General features: G+C 35.3%; 1 protein-coding gene across 2 annotated transcripts in view; it reads right to left on the bottom strand.

The window, feature by feature from the left end:
- Positions 1–17866, bottom strand: part of NCAM2 (neural cell adhesion molecule 2) — a 271664-nt gene that overhangs the window by 125855 nt on the left and 127943 nt on the right. For both annotated transcript variants that reach the window (XM_066571936.1, XM_066571937.1), the window contains exons 2-5: positions 11845–11919; positions 10658–10864; positions 8239–8382; positions 2829–2966 (exon numbers count right to left, since the gene is read on the bottom strand). In XM_066571936.1, coding sequence (XP_066428033.1) covers positions 2829–2966; positions 8239–8382; positions 10658–10864; positions 11845–11919 — 564 coding nt within the window. The remainder of the gene's footprint in view (positions 1–2828; positions 2967–8238; positions 8383–10657; positions 10865–11844; positions 11920–17866) is intronic.

The raw sequence follows: 17866 nt of genomic DNA, 5'->3' as shown, positions 1-17866 counted from the left end.
AGCTGGGAACATGAGGAGATAATTCTTTGCTAAAAGGATCTTCACTGTTCACCACTAAGAACTACAGGACTACAGGACGGTTCAGTGCATTACTTAAGTATTTACTAAGTGCTTCAATCTTCCAAGAGATACTGCAATGACAATAAAATGAAATATTATTTTCTCTTTTGAAAAGTAAAATTTTATTTTGTTCGTAATTTTTCAAGGAATAAATCTGTTTTTATGCTTCTATGTACCGAGGTTGGATCTAAAGTGTAAAGCTACAAGACGAAAAGCGAAATGAAGGTATGGTGGTAAATCTCTCTCATTTCATATTTAAAGCAGAGTGGCAGACCTCAGTCCCATATAACTGTGTAAATAGCTCTCTTTCATTAATTTCAGTGAGATCAGGATGACTATTTAATTTATGGAATTTCTCAGATAGCAAAAAGTAAATCTAAGTAGTACATTAGGGAAAAATAATTTTAAAAAAAGAATAAGGAAAACCAAAGAGAGACAAAAGAACAAATAAAAGAAACCTTTGTTTACAGGAGGACTTGAATTTTTTCATTCTCCTCTATATCAACCATTTGCAATCACAGAAAACCGTGACGTTCAGATCTCACTGTAAATACAACTAGAAAAGAAATGCTAAAAAAATTTTAGCATTGAAAGCAGAAAAGAAACATAAACATCAGATTTCTAAGAGATAATCTAGCTGTCAACTTCTTACCCATTATAACCCTCCAAGGATTTCCATACATTAGAAATTACCCTGATATCAAACTTTGCTGCAAGATTTAATTATTTTTGAGTAAATTTGCAAACTGTTCATATGCAAACTTTAATTAAAAAAAACAAAATCTACTATATTTACCATGGTATGCCAGATTTCATAAAGTACCCCTTAGTTCTTTTGTTACAGTTTATCCTGCTTCAGAGACCTTACATACTTCTATCCTGGTTTAGTTGAAACCAGGACAACTTTTTCATTGGACTCAATGCTCCTTGTGGGTCCCTTCCAGTTCACCTCATTCTGTGATTCTTATTATAGAAATATTTTTAGCATAGATTTTTCATATTCCTGTAGATTCTACAGTGACTATAACAAGATGATTAAATAAACAGTAAAGCTCTAAAGCTGAATAACTTTTACATACAAATACGTTCATAATAATATTTTCTTTTTATTGCAAGCTCAGATTATCCTCTAAAGTATTTCTTCTTTCTCTTTTAGAAAAGAAGATGCAGTGAAAATATGGAAATATGGCCATGTAGCTTTTGGTGGCCTATAGACTGATCCTTCTCTTTTTTTTTTTTGTTTTGTTTTTGTTTTTGAATCCAGTTCATTTATAGGCTTTTTTTTCACCAAAAAAAAATACAATTTTTTTTCTGCATTTTAATATTAAAACACTACAATTTTTTGCTGCTTTTTAATATTACTCTAAAAGCTTTTTTGGATCAAATTTTATCCCTTCAACTTTATGTAGGCAAACCTACTTATTACTATAAATGAAGCAGGAAATAGCTCTTAATTGATGTCACTCTACATGACCAACCATGTCATAATCACTTATTTGGCAGCTCCTTCTCCTCCCAAGACTGAAGTTTAGAGATGAGTGTTAAAATTCTTGCCTAGAGTCATAATAAATATAAGAAGGACCAGATTATTTTTTTATGATTCAGCAAAAACTAATGTGAAGTCTGACCATGGTTTGCAAACCAATGGTTTAGGTTAAATACAGACTGTCTCTGCTCAACTGCATATAAATAGAGATGAAAGTTAATCAGAAGGTGGGTTCATATCCCTGTACATAAATAGAAGCAGAGGAAAATCTCATTTGGCATTTTAAATGCTGCCAGATTCACTGTTGGAATTGTACATAACCACAAGTCATGGTAATGTAGGACCAGAATGTACCACCTACAATAATCTAGAGAATTCTGCCTCAGATGTTGCTGCTTGACAGTGTGGACTAAGAAATACCTGTGGCAGAATCTGCTCCTCCTGCTGAAACTAGCTGTGCCTTCACCTTCCATAATGATTTGTGTTTACTGGGGTTTGCTGGGAAGGACCAGTCAAGGGCACAGCATTTAAAGCTCTGAACCCAAGACACACTGTGGAAGAATTTCACTGAAAAGCTGACATTAAACAGACTGCAGAGATAAAAAATGCCCTTTATGAACGGTGTCCTTTCCAGGCAATATATGAAGAGATAGTTATCTTTCACCAGGTCAATGCAGAGGTTAAGAGAGGTTGAGTGAAATGCTCCCTCTTGCCTCAATTCATTGATTTTCCCTCTTAGAGGTCTATTATAAACTGATAAAACGTACAATGCAAATTTTCAGGTAACTCCTCACATATTTTATCCCTCACAAAAATAAAATTTGAAAAAATCTGTAACTGACACTGTAATAAAATGTATCTGTGACTTTTGGGACAGCTCATAAAGTATATTACACAGTGAAGGCGAATAATTATGAAAAATCAAGTGTGCTTTTTTTAAGAGTAAATGACAAAAAACTGAAAAATAGACTGAACTGAACTATTATAATCTGAAATTCAAGTCTTGAAATAATTATTGTACTATAAATGATGAATAATAATGATCTATGCTTTACATATTTATATTTACTGATATTATGAAATTCAACGAATTCTATTTACACAGTATAGTAGGTTTGTTTTTTTAATATGAAGGAATTATATTAATGGGAAACCAATATGAAACAGATGTGACAATTATATTAACCAGTTTACTAAGGTTTTTTTAGAAGTTGATACATGTTGAAATAGGCCATAATAATCAAATAAAGAAAGAAGTCAAATGGTCAACTTTACTCCTTACCATTCACAATAACAATTATGTCCCGAAAGTCAATTTCTCCTCTTGCTTCCACTCTTCCTTCACATCTGTAAACTCCTTCATCACTTTTATTGATCTTAAGAATTTGGAGATTATTGTTTGCTAATATCGCAAATCGATCTAGAAAGAAAAATAAGAGATCAAGTGGCATAAATCAAAGAAATCAAGACAACATGAGGAACACTAACTTAAATTATAAATATTTAAGTACTTTCTCTGCACAGTCAGAATACTCATTGACAAAACATTTGTACATTTAAAAAGAAAATGTAGGCTGAGAAGTTTGGGGTTTCTTCATTCCAAAGCACATTGAAATTCCTAGAATTCAATCTGGACTTTCCATCCATAATTTCCTACTTACTCCAAGGAGTAATCAACTGTAAGTTAAATAACAATTTATTGCAAAAGGAGTGGAATACTCATGAGCATTTACACAGAAGAACAAAAGGATTAAATGGAAAAAAAAAAGACTCAAAAATTAAATTGATCAATTTTTAATAACATAGGCAACAAAATGCTGTTTCCCTCTCTATCTAGACCATCTGTCTTTGTACTCATTCTGCAGCCCAATGTTTAATGATTTTCAGCTTGCTTGCCCTTCTTCCTTCCTCGGGTTCCTTTCTTTATTCACTCTTGGTCAATGATATCTTTCACCACCCTCTAACACTTCACAGAAATGGCAACAAAGACATAAACCAAAAAAAGAAAGCACTCTATCTTCTGAAAAGGCCAGCAGGCCAGCATAAACTGAAATTTAGTAGACATTTTGTGGAGCTGAAGGACACTGTAAAATCAGGCTCTGAAAGAAAACCATGTACAGGCTTTTCTGCACATGCAGCAGCAAAATTGTAATCTTCAGGAGTAAACTGGACCTGAATTTAATTTTTCCTCTCCCTTGTCTCTGAACTAGTATTGGGTTTATGTGTTGATCTGTTGGCCTCAAGGATCAGATATCTCCTTAGTAATCCATGGAAGATCCTATGCTACAGCAAATTAATCATGAACTGCAGAGAAAGGATCCACACTGGAAATGTCACAGACTGACCACAGGCTCCATTCCCCAATCTTCCTGCATTGCTTGGGGTGGGTGAGGTAGAGGAGTCAGCAAGGAAAGAGTAAAGTCTGAGAAAAAGGAGAGGGGAGATATTGCTTTAATTTTGTCTTTGTGTTTCACCATTCAACACTATTTAACTTGAAATAAATTTAATTAATTTTCCCCTCCGTCAAACCCATTTTGCTAATGCCGGTGAGCGCTCACCCTGTCTTAATCTCAACATACTTTTTGTCTCATTTTCTCCTGTTATCTTGTTGTCTTTTAGTTTTTTTGGCAAGACTTTGTGGGGGATACAGAAGTGGCTTCTTTGAGAAGCTTCCAGAAGTTTCACCCATGTCCTAGAGAGCCACTGCCAGCAGGCTCTAAGAAGGACCTGCCCCTGGCCAAGGCCATCAGCAGCTTTGGGATAACTGATTTAAGAAAGGGAAAATTAATGTGCAACAGCAATTGCAGCCAGGGGAGGAGGGAGAAGACTTGAGCAGAACCACCCTGAAGACTGCCAGGTCAGTGAAGAGGGAGGAAGAGGAGGTGTCAGAGCAGAGATTCCCTGGCAGGCCATGGTGCACACCATAGAGAGGCAGCTGTGCCCCTGCAACCCATCAGGTCCACAGGGGAGCAGAGTTCCACCTGCAGCCCCTGGATGACCTGGTGGATGCCTGAAGGAGGCTGTGACCCTGTGGGAAACCTGTGCTGAAGCAGGCTCCTTGCCAGGACCTGTGAAGAGAGAGGAACCAGTGCCAAAGCAGATTTTGTGCAAGGGCTGGGATGCCCATACTGAAATGGTTCTAGAAGAACTGCAGGCTTTTGGAAGCATTGCTGAAGTTTGTGGAGGTGTCCCCATGCTGGAGCAGGGGAAGAACATGAAGAGTCCTCCCCTGAGGAGGAAGGAGCAGGAGGAGAAAGTGTTTGGAATCATGTTAAGCCTGAGAAGAAAGAAGGTATGGGGGAAAAGTGCAATTTAAGACTTTTATTTCTCACTATCCTACTCTGATTATGCTGGTAATTATATTTTCCTCGACTCAAATCTGTTTTGCCCATGATGGCAATTGGCAAGCGATTTCTCCATGTCCTTATCTTGATCCATGAGCCTTTTATTATATTCTCCCTCTCCTGTCCAGAGGAGGTGGTTGAGCCAAGGTCAACCTCTTGAGGGGGGTTAGTGAAAGAAAGATTGGGTGGGTGCCTGGGAGCTCACCAAGGTAAACCCACCAAAACTAGTCCATATTAATGCATTCTTCTGAGGAGAATGACTTTCTGCAATTCACTGAATGTGGGTTTTGAAGAACTCGAACCCCTGTTATTCAGCTGTTGCTCTTGCTCTATTTTGCAACTTTCAGTATCGGAGGATTATGAGATTTAGCATTTAACTTTCATTTTTAACAAGCAAACAAATGACTTCTGTATTAGTGGCTAGAATTCTACCATAAAATGAAGAGAGAAATGGAAAAAAAAAGAAAATCATGCTTCACCTGATAGAAGTTCACAGGACATTAACACTATCAACATATTTACGCTAATTATATCTGGTTTGTTAAAGTCATGCTTGAATATTAATGCCATTTCATACACTACCACATACAAAATATATCTTTTCCTGTTCTGTTCCTACACAATTACCTGCTCAGAGCCATGCCTCCAAATGTTTTGAAATAGGGAGATCCAGCCCCTCTTTAAACCTTTAAGCATTGGTAAACCTTTTTTGGTTGGTTTTTTTGTTTGTTTGTTTTTTTCACCACAGGCATGCAATGTGTGAGATGAACAGGATGGCTGGAGGTGATCTCCATTTTTATAAAACAGAAAAAATGAGGATTCATTTAGTATCAGGAAACAAAAACTAAATGTTGGCTGGATAACTTTTCAGCTTTCATTGTAGAAAAATGGATACAGCAGTAGATAGTCCCAAAAGTATATCAGAAGTTCACTGAGCCATGGATATCTTGAAAAAAATTGTGCCCTTTACTAAGCAGATTCGAGTTGGTGAATCTGGAAGTAACTGGGCATTACACTACTCCAGATCATCACTGCATTGTCTGGACCAAACCCCCTCAACTTCAAATGCCTGATTTGGAACCGTCAGCCACATGACCTCCCCCTTCAGTCATATCACATGTTAAGTGCTGTGGCTGACAGGAAGGGCTTATGTCTTTTCAGTGCCACTCAACCCAATCTGGGGGAATTTTTGGCTCATGGTTTGCAAATTTTGCTGTATATGTACCAGGCTTTGAGCCAGAATGTCCAATAAAATACTGTCTAATAGTAGGACATTACTAAAGAGCTGTTGAATAAAATATCAAAACTTTTGGAAAATGTTGAAGACCAAGACTTTTAATAATCCTTTTTCTCATACAACTGGCCATTCTTCTGTAATATATTCTAAACAAAAAATAAACACAGCATGTTAACCATCTTAAAGCAAGCAATCACCTTTGCATGTTAGTTAATACAAATGAATTTTAATGGCCTACATGGACTCTGCAGGGCAATGGCACCACATCTCCAGTACTGCAATTTGAACTGGACAAGCTAGTGATTTGAAGTGGAAAATAAATACCACTGCTACACTGAGGAAGCAGCAGGACTGTATTGCAACAGCCTGCCCAAAATGATCTGGAGGGCAAATTTGGCTCATTAGAAGCCTGCCTTAAGTCATCTTTCAGAATAAGAGAGAATTTGATCATCCACTGTAGATTTTGAATCTGGAATTTTAATATAAAACAGAATAATTTTTATTTCACTAGGTATGAAAAAAATTCTTCACTGCAAGAAAGTGGGCATGCTGTTTTTCACCTGTATTGTAAACCCACATAAACAAAACCCACAAAGTTTATGGTGTCCTATTTTTATGTGATTTACAACTGCCACCTCCTAAACATGACTGGAGTTGTATTTGGATTTTGCTCTAGATCAGAACAATAAGGGAGGTATTCTACTATTTAACTAAAAACTTGTTTCTATCATTGTACCTTTTAGCACTGTGAAAGAAAATGGTTAAAAAAATAGAAGTTTATGCAGTAAAATTTTAAAAACTCCATTTTCAAAGTGCATGATTTTGAAGGAGAAAGGAAATGCTGCTTCATCTGCTTTGCTAATCCTACAGGCTGATTGTAAACTAAAATGTCAATAAAAAATTTGAGCAAGATCTTTGAGGCAGTTCTACTTTTTCAAGCTCTATCATCCTCAAATGAATTTGTCCTAGATTGCGGATTCTTATTTTCAGTGTTCTTATTTTTGAAAATTTTCTATGTTTAATTATATATATTTTTATATAAATAAATTGCAACTATTTTTTTCTAAGTGTAGAAGTTTGCTGTTTCCTTTTAGTCTCTGTGTCTAGATGACAGAAGACACAGGATATACTAAATAAGAAAGAAGGGTAATCAAAACTTTCTTTCCCAATGGAGAGGAACCAAAGACTGGATCCAGAAATATCAACCAAGCTTTTTTTTTTTCCCTAACAACTGTTCCACATTTGCTTATTTGACTTCATAAACCCCCGAAAAAACCTTTCATTTTGAAATAAAGAAAAACAATAAATTTTGACAGAATAAGAATTTTAAATATGTACTGCTACTCTGAGTTTCATTACATTCAGAGGAAAATGGATGGGAAATTCGAAACGCTGATTAATTACAATGTTAGTTCCATTTCCAGAAAATGTAAAAAATTCCTGTTTTGAAAAGATGACTATTGAGACAGCGCTGAAAAAAATGATTCAAAGTTTTTGTGGGGGGTAAATAGAAAAAATACTGTTTGCCTAGGTAATTGCCTCTCCAGAGACTTAGAACTTGCATGTGGGGAAGGTGAGATTTATCTTAATCCAAGCTTTATCAGTCCAGCCTCAGCAGATTACTTATATCCCAGTTACTTGTAACTCAGAGGGTAACAATCAAACTCTCACAGTAATGCAAAATGCCTCTCCACCTGGAATTCTCTGAGCAGCTGGGCAAGTATCCCAAAGTCAGTAAGATCAGTATCACAGCTCGGTCTGCAGTGAAGTTTATCTCTGTGTGTTTTAAATATTTTCAACTCCTACAGAACAGGCACACCAGGAAGAGATCCTGTGAGGGAGGTCCCATCAATCTTTTGGGAATTTGGAAACTCATGTTACACCCAGACAAAATTCCTGATTGGAAAAAAAGACTCATGGAGGAAACCATTGTACACAGATTCTCTACAGATCACAGAACCTGGTAAAATTACATTTAAGCTGACGGGCTAATGAAAACACCCCATTAAAATCCACCACAAAGTCCACTAGGAGTTTAAAAAGACCTCTTTAAAAACAAGGGTTTAATATTAATTGTAATGTATAACTTAAAGAGTTACCAAAATACTAACTGTCAGCAATAGTTGTGACTTCCTCATTCCGATACAACCAGCTGACAATGGGAGCAGGTGAACTCGTAACACGGCACACAACTTCTGCATCTTCTCCCTGCCTGAACTCTTGTGGAGACACTATGTCCCGAAAAGTGAGCTTTTCTGAAAGGAAAAAAATAAAAAAAAGAAAACACAATAAGAAAACACAAGAGTCTTAACATAGCATTAAATTATATTCAATAACAAGATAAACACCACTATTAAATCTACTTATTGCGATAGTACAGAATTATTTCCATAACATAATTTTCCCACATAAGACTTAAATCATCCTGGACTCTGCCTGTAAAAATTACTTTACAATGCTTTTATATCATGCAAAATTTTGTTTATTTATATACATCTTGCAGGTTTTATAAACATATTTTCATTGTTTTCAATGTTCCAGAACACAGTTTTTTAAACTCTACGTCTTAGAGGTTTATATATTCATGTTGATAGTTTATTTACTCTCTTGTGGGTTTTATTCCTCATTATTCTGTTATTGAATTAAACCCCCATGTTTTTATTCTATTAATTCTTCCATAAAAAACATTAAAATTTGGAAAATTCTCACGAGAAAAGTGGAATATTTGCCTCACTGCAAAAAACAGTAGCTGACTAAAATACAACATTAAAAGGCCAGTGAGAAACTATTAGGTCTATTATGACTCTTAGGTCATAAGAAAATATATCATAATTTTTAGGAATTACCAAGATTGTTGTAGGTCTGCCGAGGCTTTTAATTTTTCCAAGCTCAAATAACCAAATTTGATTTTTCACATGTGTTGTATAAATCCAGTATTTTTAGGAGTCCAAGATGCTATTAATCCACGATCTCATATAAAATCTAATGCAGTTGACTAACATGCAAAAAAAAAAAAATCTGGAAGAATTCTTGCACACAGAATAAACAAACCAACCTCTTGGCCATCTTTGTCTCTCAGGTCAAAGATGGCCAATTAAATTTCAGAATAAACTTTGGGGAGTTTAGGCCAGAGATGCAGCTTCATCTCTGTTGTTTTGTATTGATGTGAGTGAAGGCTCAAATAATCCACACACTTCCCACAGCAGGGGGAGAACAGATGTATTGTTACATCTCTCATACATATTTGTATGAAGTCAGGAAAAAACCTCTCACAGACATCTGAGAGTCCTAAAAACCAGGCCCTAAGACTACCAAAAAGCAATCCTGCTTTTTTCTTACATCACAAATATGAATAAGGAAATTTTACATGTCTGTTCCCACAAGCCTTAACATTACTTGTGTAGGTTTGCGGGTTTGTCTGACCTCAGAATTATTGAAATTAACACATGAGAATGCCTCTAGAGATTTCTAATTTTCTTAGCGTTCTACTAATGGAGTAACTGACAGTTATATGCATACAAATGAATTCCTGAGAAATTGAAATCCTTTGAATTGTGAGGTTTCAAGCCACCATGTAATCACTTCTAATCGCTACCACCCTTTTATTGGTTGTTTTATCAAATGATTTTTTTTAATCTTCTTTTTTTAATCTATGTCTTTTGTTATCTGAATTATCTGTATCTCTCAGAAGCAGCGCTTTACCATTCTACTCTGTATTTTTTGTCTCATTGTAATTTTTTCACATTTAAAAAACCTGTTCTCCAATGAATTTAGATCCTAACTCAGCTGATGGGCTGCTGGCATATGACCCATCTTTCACCAACAAAGACCTTGCCTCACGTTTTCCCTGTGCTTGTTTCATGCACAGCTTTTAGCTATTTTTGATTGATCTAAAGAATGTGATACAATGGAGTTATTCAACACTGAGAAAAAAGCTACTCAAATCTCTCAGAGAATGTCATACTACAATAGAATGCATTTATTTTTCAAATATACTCCTCAACTTGTTGCTTGCAATTGAAATCCATTTTGGTTACTTATTACACTGAATTTCAATGGCTTATGTCAAAATTCATTCATAAGGCCAAGAAGAGCAGAAGTCAGAGATTAAAATAACAATTCAGTAAAAAATCCATTTTTAAATGTCATATATTTCACTTCCTGCACTTTTATTTATGCACATATTTGTAATATTTTGTAGTTGGTAAACTGTACACACACTCGTAATACAAATTATACTGATCTATTTTTTTTCCTCCTATTTTCTAATTTCTTTGAGGGGCAGACAGTGAACCCTCATAAGATGACATTCTAAAATACAGGAGAAAAGCAATCTACAATAGTTATAAGTAGCCCTCCAATTAATTCAAATCTTTGTCATAATGTCTACTTACTAAACTGCACAGGAGGCAATTATTTGGAAGATTAAATTCAGAGCTTGGTATGATATTTTGAGAGGCTTTACTTACTCTATGCAAGTGTCTTTTAAAACAGAGTCTTTTGTTTGGTAATTGATGGCATTTTACTTACGATAAATCTCCAAAACGACAGTAGCTTCTTGAGTTTGTCCTTTAGCATCTGTTGCTTGGCACCGGTATATACCAGCATCTTCTATGTTTGCGTTATAAATGGTGAGGCGTGAGCGGACACCTTCCTTCTGAACAACCACCCTCTGACTGGAAACAATCTTCTCTCCTTGGGGGTTGTACCAATCTATGTTCTCAGGCTCACCAATGGCTACAAACAAAACCAAAACCGATGCAAATTTAGACATTTAGAAGGACATTGTGCAACGTGTATGCCTACCCAATGCACAGTCTGTGCAGTGTCAGGAATTTAAAATGAATTCAGGAAGAGTTTTTTCATGGAAAGGGTTGTCAGGCACTGGCTACCCAGGAAGATGGTGGAATCACCCTGGAGGTGCTCAAGGGATGACTGGATATGACACTTAGTGCCATGCTCTAGTTGACAAGGTGGTGATCACTCAAAACTTAGACTTGGCAGTCTTGGAGGTCTTTTCCACCTCAGCGATTCTGTGATTCTGCAATGTCAGCTAATTGCTAAATTATGCCAGTTGTAAGAAAGACAAAGCAGGACAAAACTGCAGGCAGATGTACAATCTTTTGAGACAGGGTAAATAGCAGCTAAAGGATTTCAAGAGAGGGAAAAAAAAACACAGAAGAGTGTAAAGTCTTATAGGAAAGAAACAGGCTGTCAATGACTGGATCAACAAGTCAGGTCATCAGGTAGTGGCACTGTCAGTGTAGTTGGGCCATATGTCACTGTCAATGGAATATCTCAACTCAGCACCATCAAGGATCCATATCAATCAGCTGCAAATGCAAATTCTTATCCTCCTGACTGATTACTGCCTCACCAGAAAAAAAATCTCCTTTTTGTCTCATTAAGTTGGAGAGGATTTAATTCCTTAGTTTAAATAAGTGACAATTTTTTAACTACAAAAGCATCCTAACAGATACAAATTACCTGTACTGATATAGAGAATTCAAACTGATTCAGTGTGTGAAATGAGGAGATCTTAGACTGGAAATGTGAAGCCAGTGAAGTCTTAATATTTGTCACAATTCTCACAAGTCAATGTGAATGTACAATAATATGTTAATTTAATATTTTGAAACAACTACTTCAGTTGCAAATACATAAAAATTTCAAAATTTAACACAAATTATATACTTACAAATAAAATTAATACATACCTGTGCATGTGAAGAACTTGGATTCACCCACACTGAGCTCAACTTTGCTAAGTGAAATTGTTACTTGAAGTAAAGCTGAAAAATATAAAGTAGATTGTAAATTAATTTGGGAATTTATCACTTTAAATCTTATATTTTCAAGTTTTTTATTGTTTTCATTCTATGTACTGAATCTGTTCTACAAGTATAAAATTTCAACTGAACATTGCTATGTTTTGAACTAAAGTACATATTGAGATAGAGAAAACAATCTAAATAAGGATATCACACGATGATGACAGCCTTATGTCCCAAACCTGAGGACAAAATTAAAGAAGGGGAAAAAAAAAGAAAATGTGAGAGAAATATACATGAACATAAAACTAGAAATTAAATGAGAAAAAGGTGATTTGTAACACACAGAACAAGGGTAAGTCATGTCTGACTCACTCCACCATATTCTAGGATAAAATTATAAGTTTTTTGTACAACAGAAGAACAGTGGATGGCAATTACCTTGACTTTATCAAGGCTTTTAGCTTTCCCTCCCAGAATAGTCTCATATTTGAGTGTATTGGATATAAAAAGCAAGGTTTTGTTAGTGGGGCTGGTTGCAGGGCAGGGAGTTCGGAGGTTGTGCTGTGACGGATACAGGCAGTTCTAGCTGGGTCAGGATGGAGCCACTGCAGGACATAACTGAGAGGGCTGAAGGAGTTTGTAGCACCTCTTAGAATGCCAGAGAGAGAGACAAGAAGGCCAAAGTGATAAGAGGTGCTCCATGGCACAATTGGCAACACTCCAGGACTCTGGCCAATGCATGAGCCCATGAGAGAGCAAACACATTCTGAAAGGACTGTGGATAACCCACAATGAAAAGGAGGAAATGAGTTAGGCAGAAGGAGCAGTGGAAGAAAAGAGTGAAAATGAAGGAATGACAGAAAAGAACCACTGTGTCCTCACCCCAGCCCCCTGTATTATCCATCACCTCACTGAATGGACTGTTACCTGCATGGGTGGTGGTAATAAGGGGAGTGAAGGCCAGCAATAGGAGGGAGTGGTATCTGGAGTCTGGGAAAGAGGCAGAAAGGTGTTTTCTTTAAGTCTCTAGTTTTTTTTTTTATGTGACAAATTTTACCCATGAATATAACTTCAAAACTTACTAAAAGCCACAGCAATTTTGTTCTATTGATTGTAAAAATTCAAGAAAAGCTGAGCAAAGAAAAACTATCAGCAAAGTGCTATCCATAGATATTAACATTAGAACTATTATAATTAAAAGTGCAATAAAATAGATTTGCTATTAACTTTTATGCAATTAGCCTAAATAAGCAAGAATTAGACAAGATGTGAATTTTTTGTTCCAATAGTCATATCAAAAGCTATATGAAAAAAGGCAAAGAAAATTGAAGATTATCAGTTTTCTATATCAGTCTCCCAACCTAAACTTAACTGAACTGGGTTTTTTTCCACAAAAAATTGCTCACAAACAAACAAAAAAAATTAAATATCAAATATCTGTACAGCACATAACATTTTTCATGTGATTTCCTGAATTGTGAAAGCTTTTCCTAAGAAGATCATCAGAACTGAATTTTTTTTAGTGAATATTAATATTTTATGTCCTGTTCCCACAAGAAAATAGCTAAGAATAAAAAAAAAAAACCAAACAGTAAAAGCCACAAAGAACATATCCTGCCTCAGAAAAAGGTAAATATCTGTGTCCACTCTGCTAAAATCAAAAATTATCAGTCCATAAAGACAACCAGGAAGATGACAGGACTGCCTAGTCCAGAAAGAAGCTGAAGGAGAATGTAAAAATGTTGAGTATAGTACTATGGAGGAGGGAGCAGTGGAATTTCCAGTGCAGCAGTGAGGAGCACGGTGAAGGCTCCTTTAGGACACCCAGAGCCCTGACAGAGGAAGAGTTGGCTTGTCCTCATCTCTGGTCTTTACACCCATGGTACCAAAACCCAAAATTTACATGTAAAAAAGGAAAAGACTTTAACACAAGGTTTTACATTTTGTTGTAATAAGAATCAAAGAGTAATCAATCATCCAGGAGGCTACTCCAAGCCTCATTTCTTTATTTAACTGTCAGGTAAAGCTTTACTATAGTCTCAAGACCTGGTGGAAACCAAGGTACTAATAAATACAGCCATGGGGGAACTTGAGGAGCTTGGATATTTATTCCATGCCACATTCCACATCACCATTTTTCTGATACCATATTCTTTTAAAGAGCAGTCTTTTACATTTGCTCCAGAAATATATATGTTAGCAGTGAAATATATGTGAAATGTATATTTCAGCAGGGTTTCTTCAAGGATAATTGCATTTCTGAATTCCAATAACTGATATCAAACTATATAAATGCAATAGACTAGGTAATACATGTCAGGTAGAATGTAAGAGGTGGTATGATGAGAGGTGTAAAAGTAAGGGAATATTTTTCCTTCATAAATTAAACAGATACTTGAGATTGCAACACAGCTTTGGCAGAGGTCTCAAATCCAATTAAATTTCTTAGCATGAGTGTAACTACATAAACTCTGTAGAGATGCTAGCTACATCTCTGAAACCAAAAGGAAATATTTTTTTCTACATATGGTACTTTAATATTCACAAAATAGAAAAATATAAAACCATCTGTCCCATTTTCCCACCCTCAAAATTTTCCTAGCTCTGCTTAATGTAAATAAAAAAATATTGCTTCTTGCAACCTAGAAGTAAAAATATTGCTCAGGTTATTAATCTAGAAATCTCTGCTTTTTAGTAGTTAGGCAAATGAAGCTAGGAGAATACTCACTTGTTACTTAATGAAAGCAAAATATTGCAAAGAGACAACACATTCAGAAAATTTCACCGTATTTCCAAATCTGTCTCAAGAGCTACAAAGAGTATAAGCCCTGATGAAGACGGCGGAAATGTAGTCACAACTCAAAATTATTACTGTACAATAACTAATGGATTAATAAAACATGGAGTTCTTTGCATCAGGCTGTTGTGAATCTCTTTAAATACACAGTTGAATGCTTATTTTATCAGATCAGTGGAGATATTGTAAATATTTAGCAGATGTGCCACCTTTGTTAAACTAAGCCCAGAAATAAATAACACCTCCTTGATAGATCTGAAAAAGTATTTTCTCTTCCCATGTTTCCAAGAATATCACCAAAGTATTCACCTATTAAAAAAAAAAGGAAAAAAAGGCAAGATGTAAAAGATCTATTCAAGCAGAAGTCTGGGGAGTGTAATGCTAGTGTAGTACAGATGTTCTGGGAAAAAGTGAATTCGTCTGGGGCTTCCCTCAGTCTTTGGTACATGTCCAATTTCACAGCAAAATAAAAGAGCACTACTAGAACTAGGTGATACAACCAATCCCTTCCCTTTTGATCAGTCATTATAAAGGAATTATTATCAGTTGTAATACACTAAGAGGATTCTGGTGAATTATTCCTTAATGGTTTTAAAAATCACCAAGGAAGATAAGTAGGAACAGTAATGAGAGGTCCATTTGTACTGCTAAATATGGAGACAGATAACTGCATTCATAAGGACTAATATTTAGTAGACTAATTGATTTCAGTCCCATTAGCAGCAGTAGCCTTCAGGTTTCAGAACTAACATCACAAATCTGCCATAGGTGGCATCTGTGCAGATGCAACAAAAGTGAGGTGCCATCACTGAGAGATAACAAAAATTGTAGCAATAAGTCACTCACATGTGTACTTCTACTATCCCTTAGCGATATATTGCAACACGTTCAAAATCTATACCATAAAAATGTACATTTAAATGTATAAATATAAAAGATGTACAAAGTAGTAAAAAGGTAAAGTGGAGGATATTTTTATAAAAATATGAAAAATATTGATTAAAGCTCTGCTTCAACTAATAAACCCACTCAACATCTTCTTGCTAATTCCATTTCTTAAAAAAAAAATCCCACCTAAGCACTGATAAAACTTGAAAAAACTTCCTTTTGTCTGCATTGGAAAGACACCAACAACAAAAGATATCATGTTCTGTTATAGTTTCCACAATATAAATTGCATACAGCATAGTTGAACAGTTTCATGCTACATCAATACATCAATTCAATAACTTTTTGAATTTACTTTTCAAGCATTAGACATCACTCAGCTGTGGAGGGGTCTTTCTAAACCTGCTGGACTGCAAATTCTCTGAAAAGGAGAGGATAATGGGAAGGCAGTAAAAAGGAAAAGATGCAGCTCTGAAGACAAATCAAGGCATAACTTGGGATCAACACGAGCTAAGGGAAGCAGTGAGAGGCACAGACACTCATTTGGATGGCTTTGGCACTGGCTTCTAACAAAAACAACTAGACTGCAAGATTGAGCTGAGAGGACTGTTTTCCTTGGGAAGGTCCAAATTCTGTTTAGTGTAGGTTTCTGACAAAAGCTATACCCTTGGCTATTGGTGTTCTTTGACTTCATTCAGTAAGCAAATTGGCTGATGTAGTTTTGTTTTCAGTAAATGATTTAACTTCTATTTAATATATGCTTAGAAAACTAGGCTTCATTATCCTTGAGCATGAAGAAATTAATATGTTTTTAATAGGTATCAAATTCAATCCCAGGGCAACCACTCACCCAATTAATCTTTTTACCTTTTATCATGCAGAATTCCAAGAATATTATGTTCAAGTGCACTGATGCCCAGATAAAAGTGATGGGATTTGAATGAAAATTGCACAACCCTTGAAGAAATTGATTCTCTCTTAAAATTCTAATAATTTATAATTTAAATATAAATGAAACACCATTGAAAAAACACTTTGTGGGTTTTTACTATATTTTAGAGCCTTTTGGACCTCTACGTTGAAATGAGGAAACATAAACTAGTACATATACAATGAACTTGTTAAGTATCAGACAGTGCAAGGAAATTTTATTTTAGGCTAAATGCTAGAGTTCTTTTTAAAAATATGAATAGTTTGAACTTTCTTAGCTACTAAGTCAGCAAAGTAAAAAATACAAATCCAAAAAATCATTAAACAAGCCATAAAGTTACATTTCCATTAGCAAAAGTCTGATCTAAGCCATCTCCATGAGTAATCAAAAAATTGGGAACAGTATACTTCTTCCCTGAAGATCTCAATTAAAAAACAATATAAAATACAGCTGAATTAAAGTCTATTTAAAGTTGTTTGCACTTGGGAGGTGGAATGACCCAATGGAAACCATGTCTGGAGATTTCATAAGTCACCTAAGGTACTGTTGTTTTTTGACATAAACAAAGAAAACTCCAACACTTTAGACCTTTGAAGAGGGATCAGCATGCAGTCAAATATTAAACAAGAGATGACTAGTATAGGTCATGACATAGTTATTAAAATTATCATTAAACAGCAAACCCACAATGAAATCTTAGGAAAAAAAATAGAATTTTACCGCATACTGAGACATCTCTCTTATATCCAAGTGAACTATCTATGGGGAAAAAAATCCTATTATCCTGTCCTGAAAAGGAGATGATCCTGTTGTTGAGCTTGTAAAGCCTGTGAGACTTGTAGTGTTTAAAACCACCTAATGCATTTGTAATCCTTTGGGAACAAAGAGAATGCTGAAGAATATTTTTTTTTCTATGTGCGTGAGAACCTACAGTGAAAAATTAATCCAAACAGACTATTCAAACGCAATTCATTCATTTAATGTTTAAACTTGCTCATTTAAATGTACTTTTTGGGTTTTTTTTTTACATCTTTTGCAGTTTAATATAAACTACATGAAATTTCTTATTCATCCTTTTCTAATATCCTAATATCCTGTAAACAATGTAGTCCTGTTTTTTTTTTCTTATGAATAAAGGTATATTAACTGGCCTTATATATCCTTCTTCCATTCAATGCCCTTGAATACTCGTCTGCAAGTTTTGTAAAATCATATGAAAGACAAACTGTACCTGCAAAGATAACAAACATAAATTTATACCCTAAAGAGTTTGGTTATTTACAATTTTCTAGTGGGCTGACTACTAATAAATCATAAAGCATCACTTCTCCATGGTATGACAGTACTGA

The sequence above is a fragment of the Molothrus aeneus genome, chromosome 2, assembly GCF_037042795.1.
Source record: "Molothrus aeneus isolate 106 chromosome 2, BPBGC_Maene_1.0, whole genome shotgun sequence".
In the NCBI taxonomy this organism is placed as follows: Eukaryota; Metazoa; Chordata; class Aves; order Passeriformes; family Icteridae; genus Molothrus; species Molothrus aeneus.
Note: the sequence above shows the minus strand (reverse complement) of the source record. Positions and strands in the feature narration are given on the sequence as shown.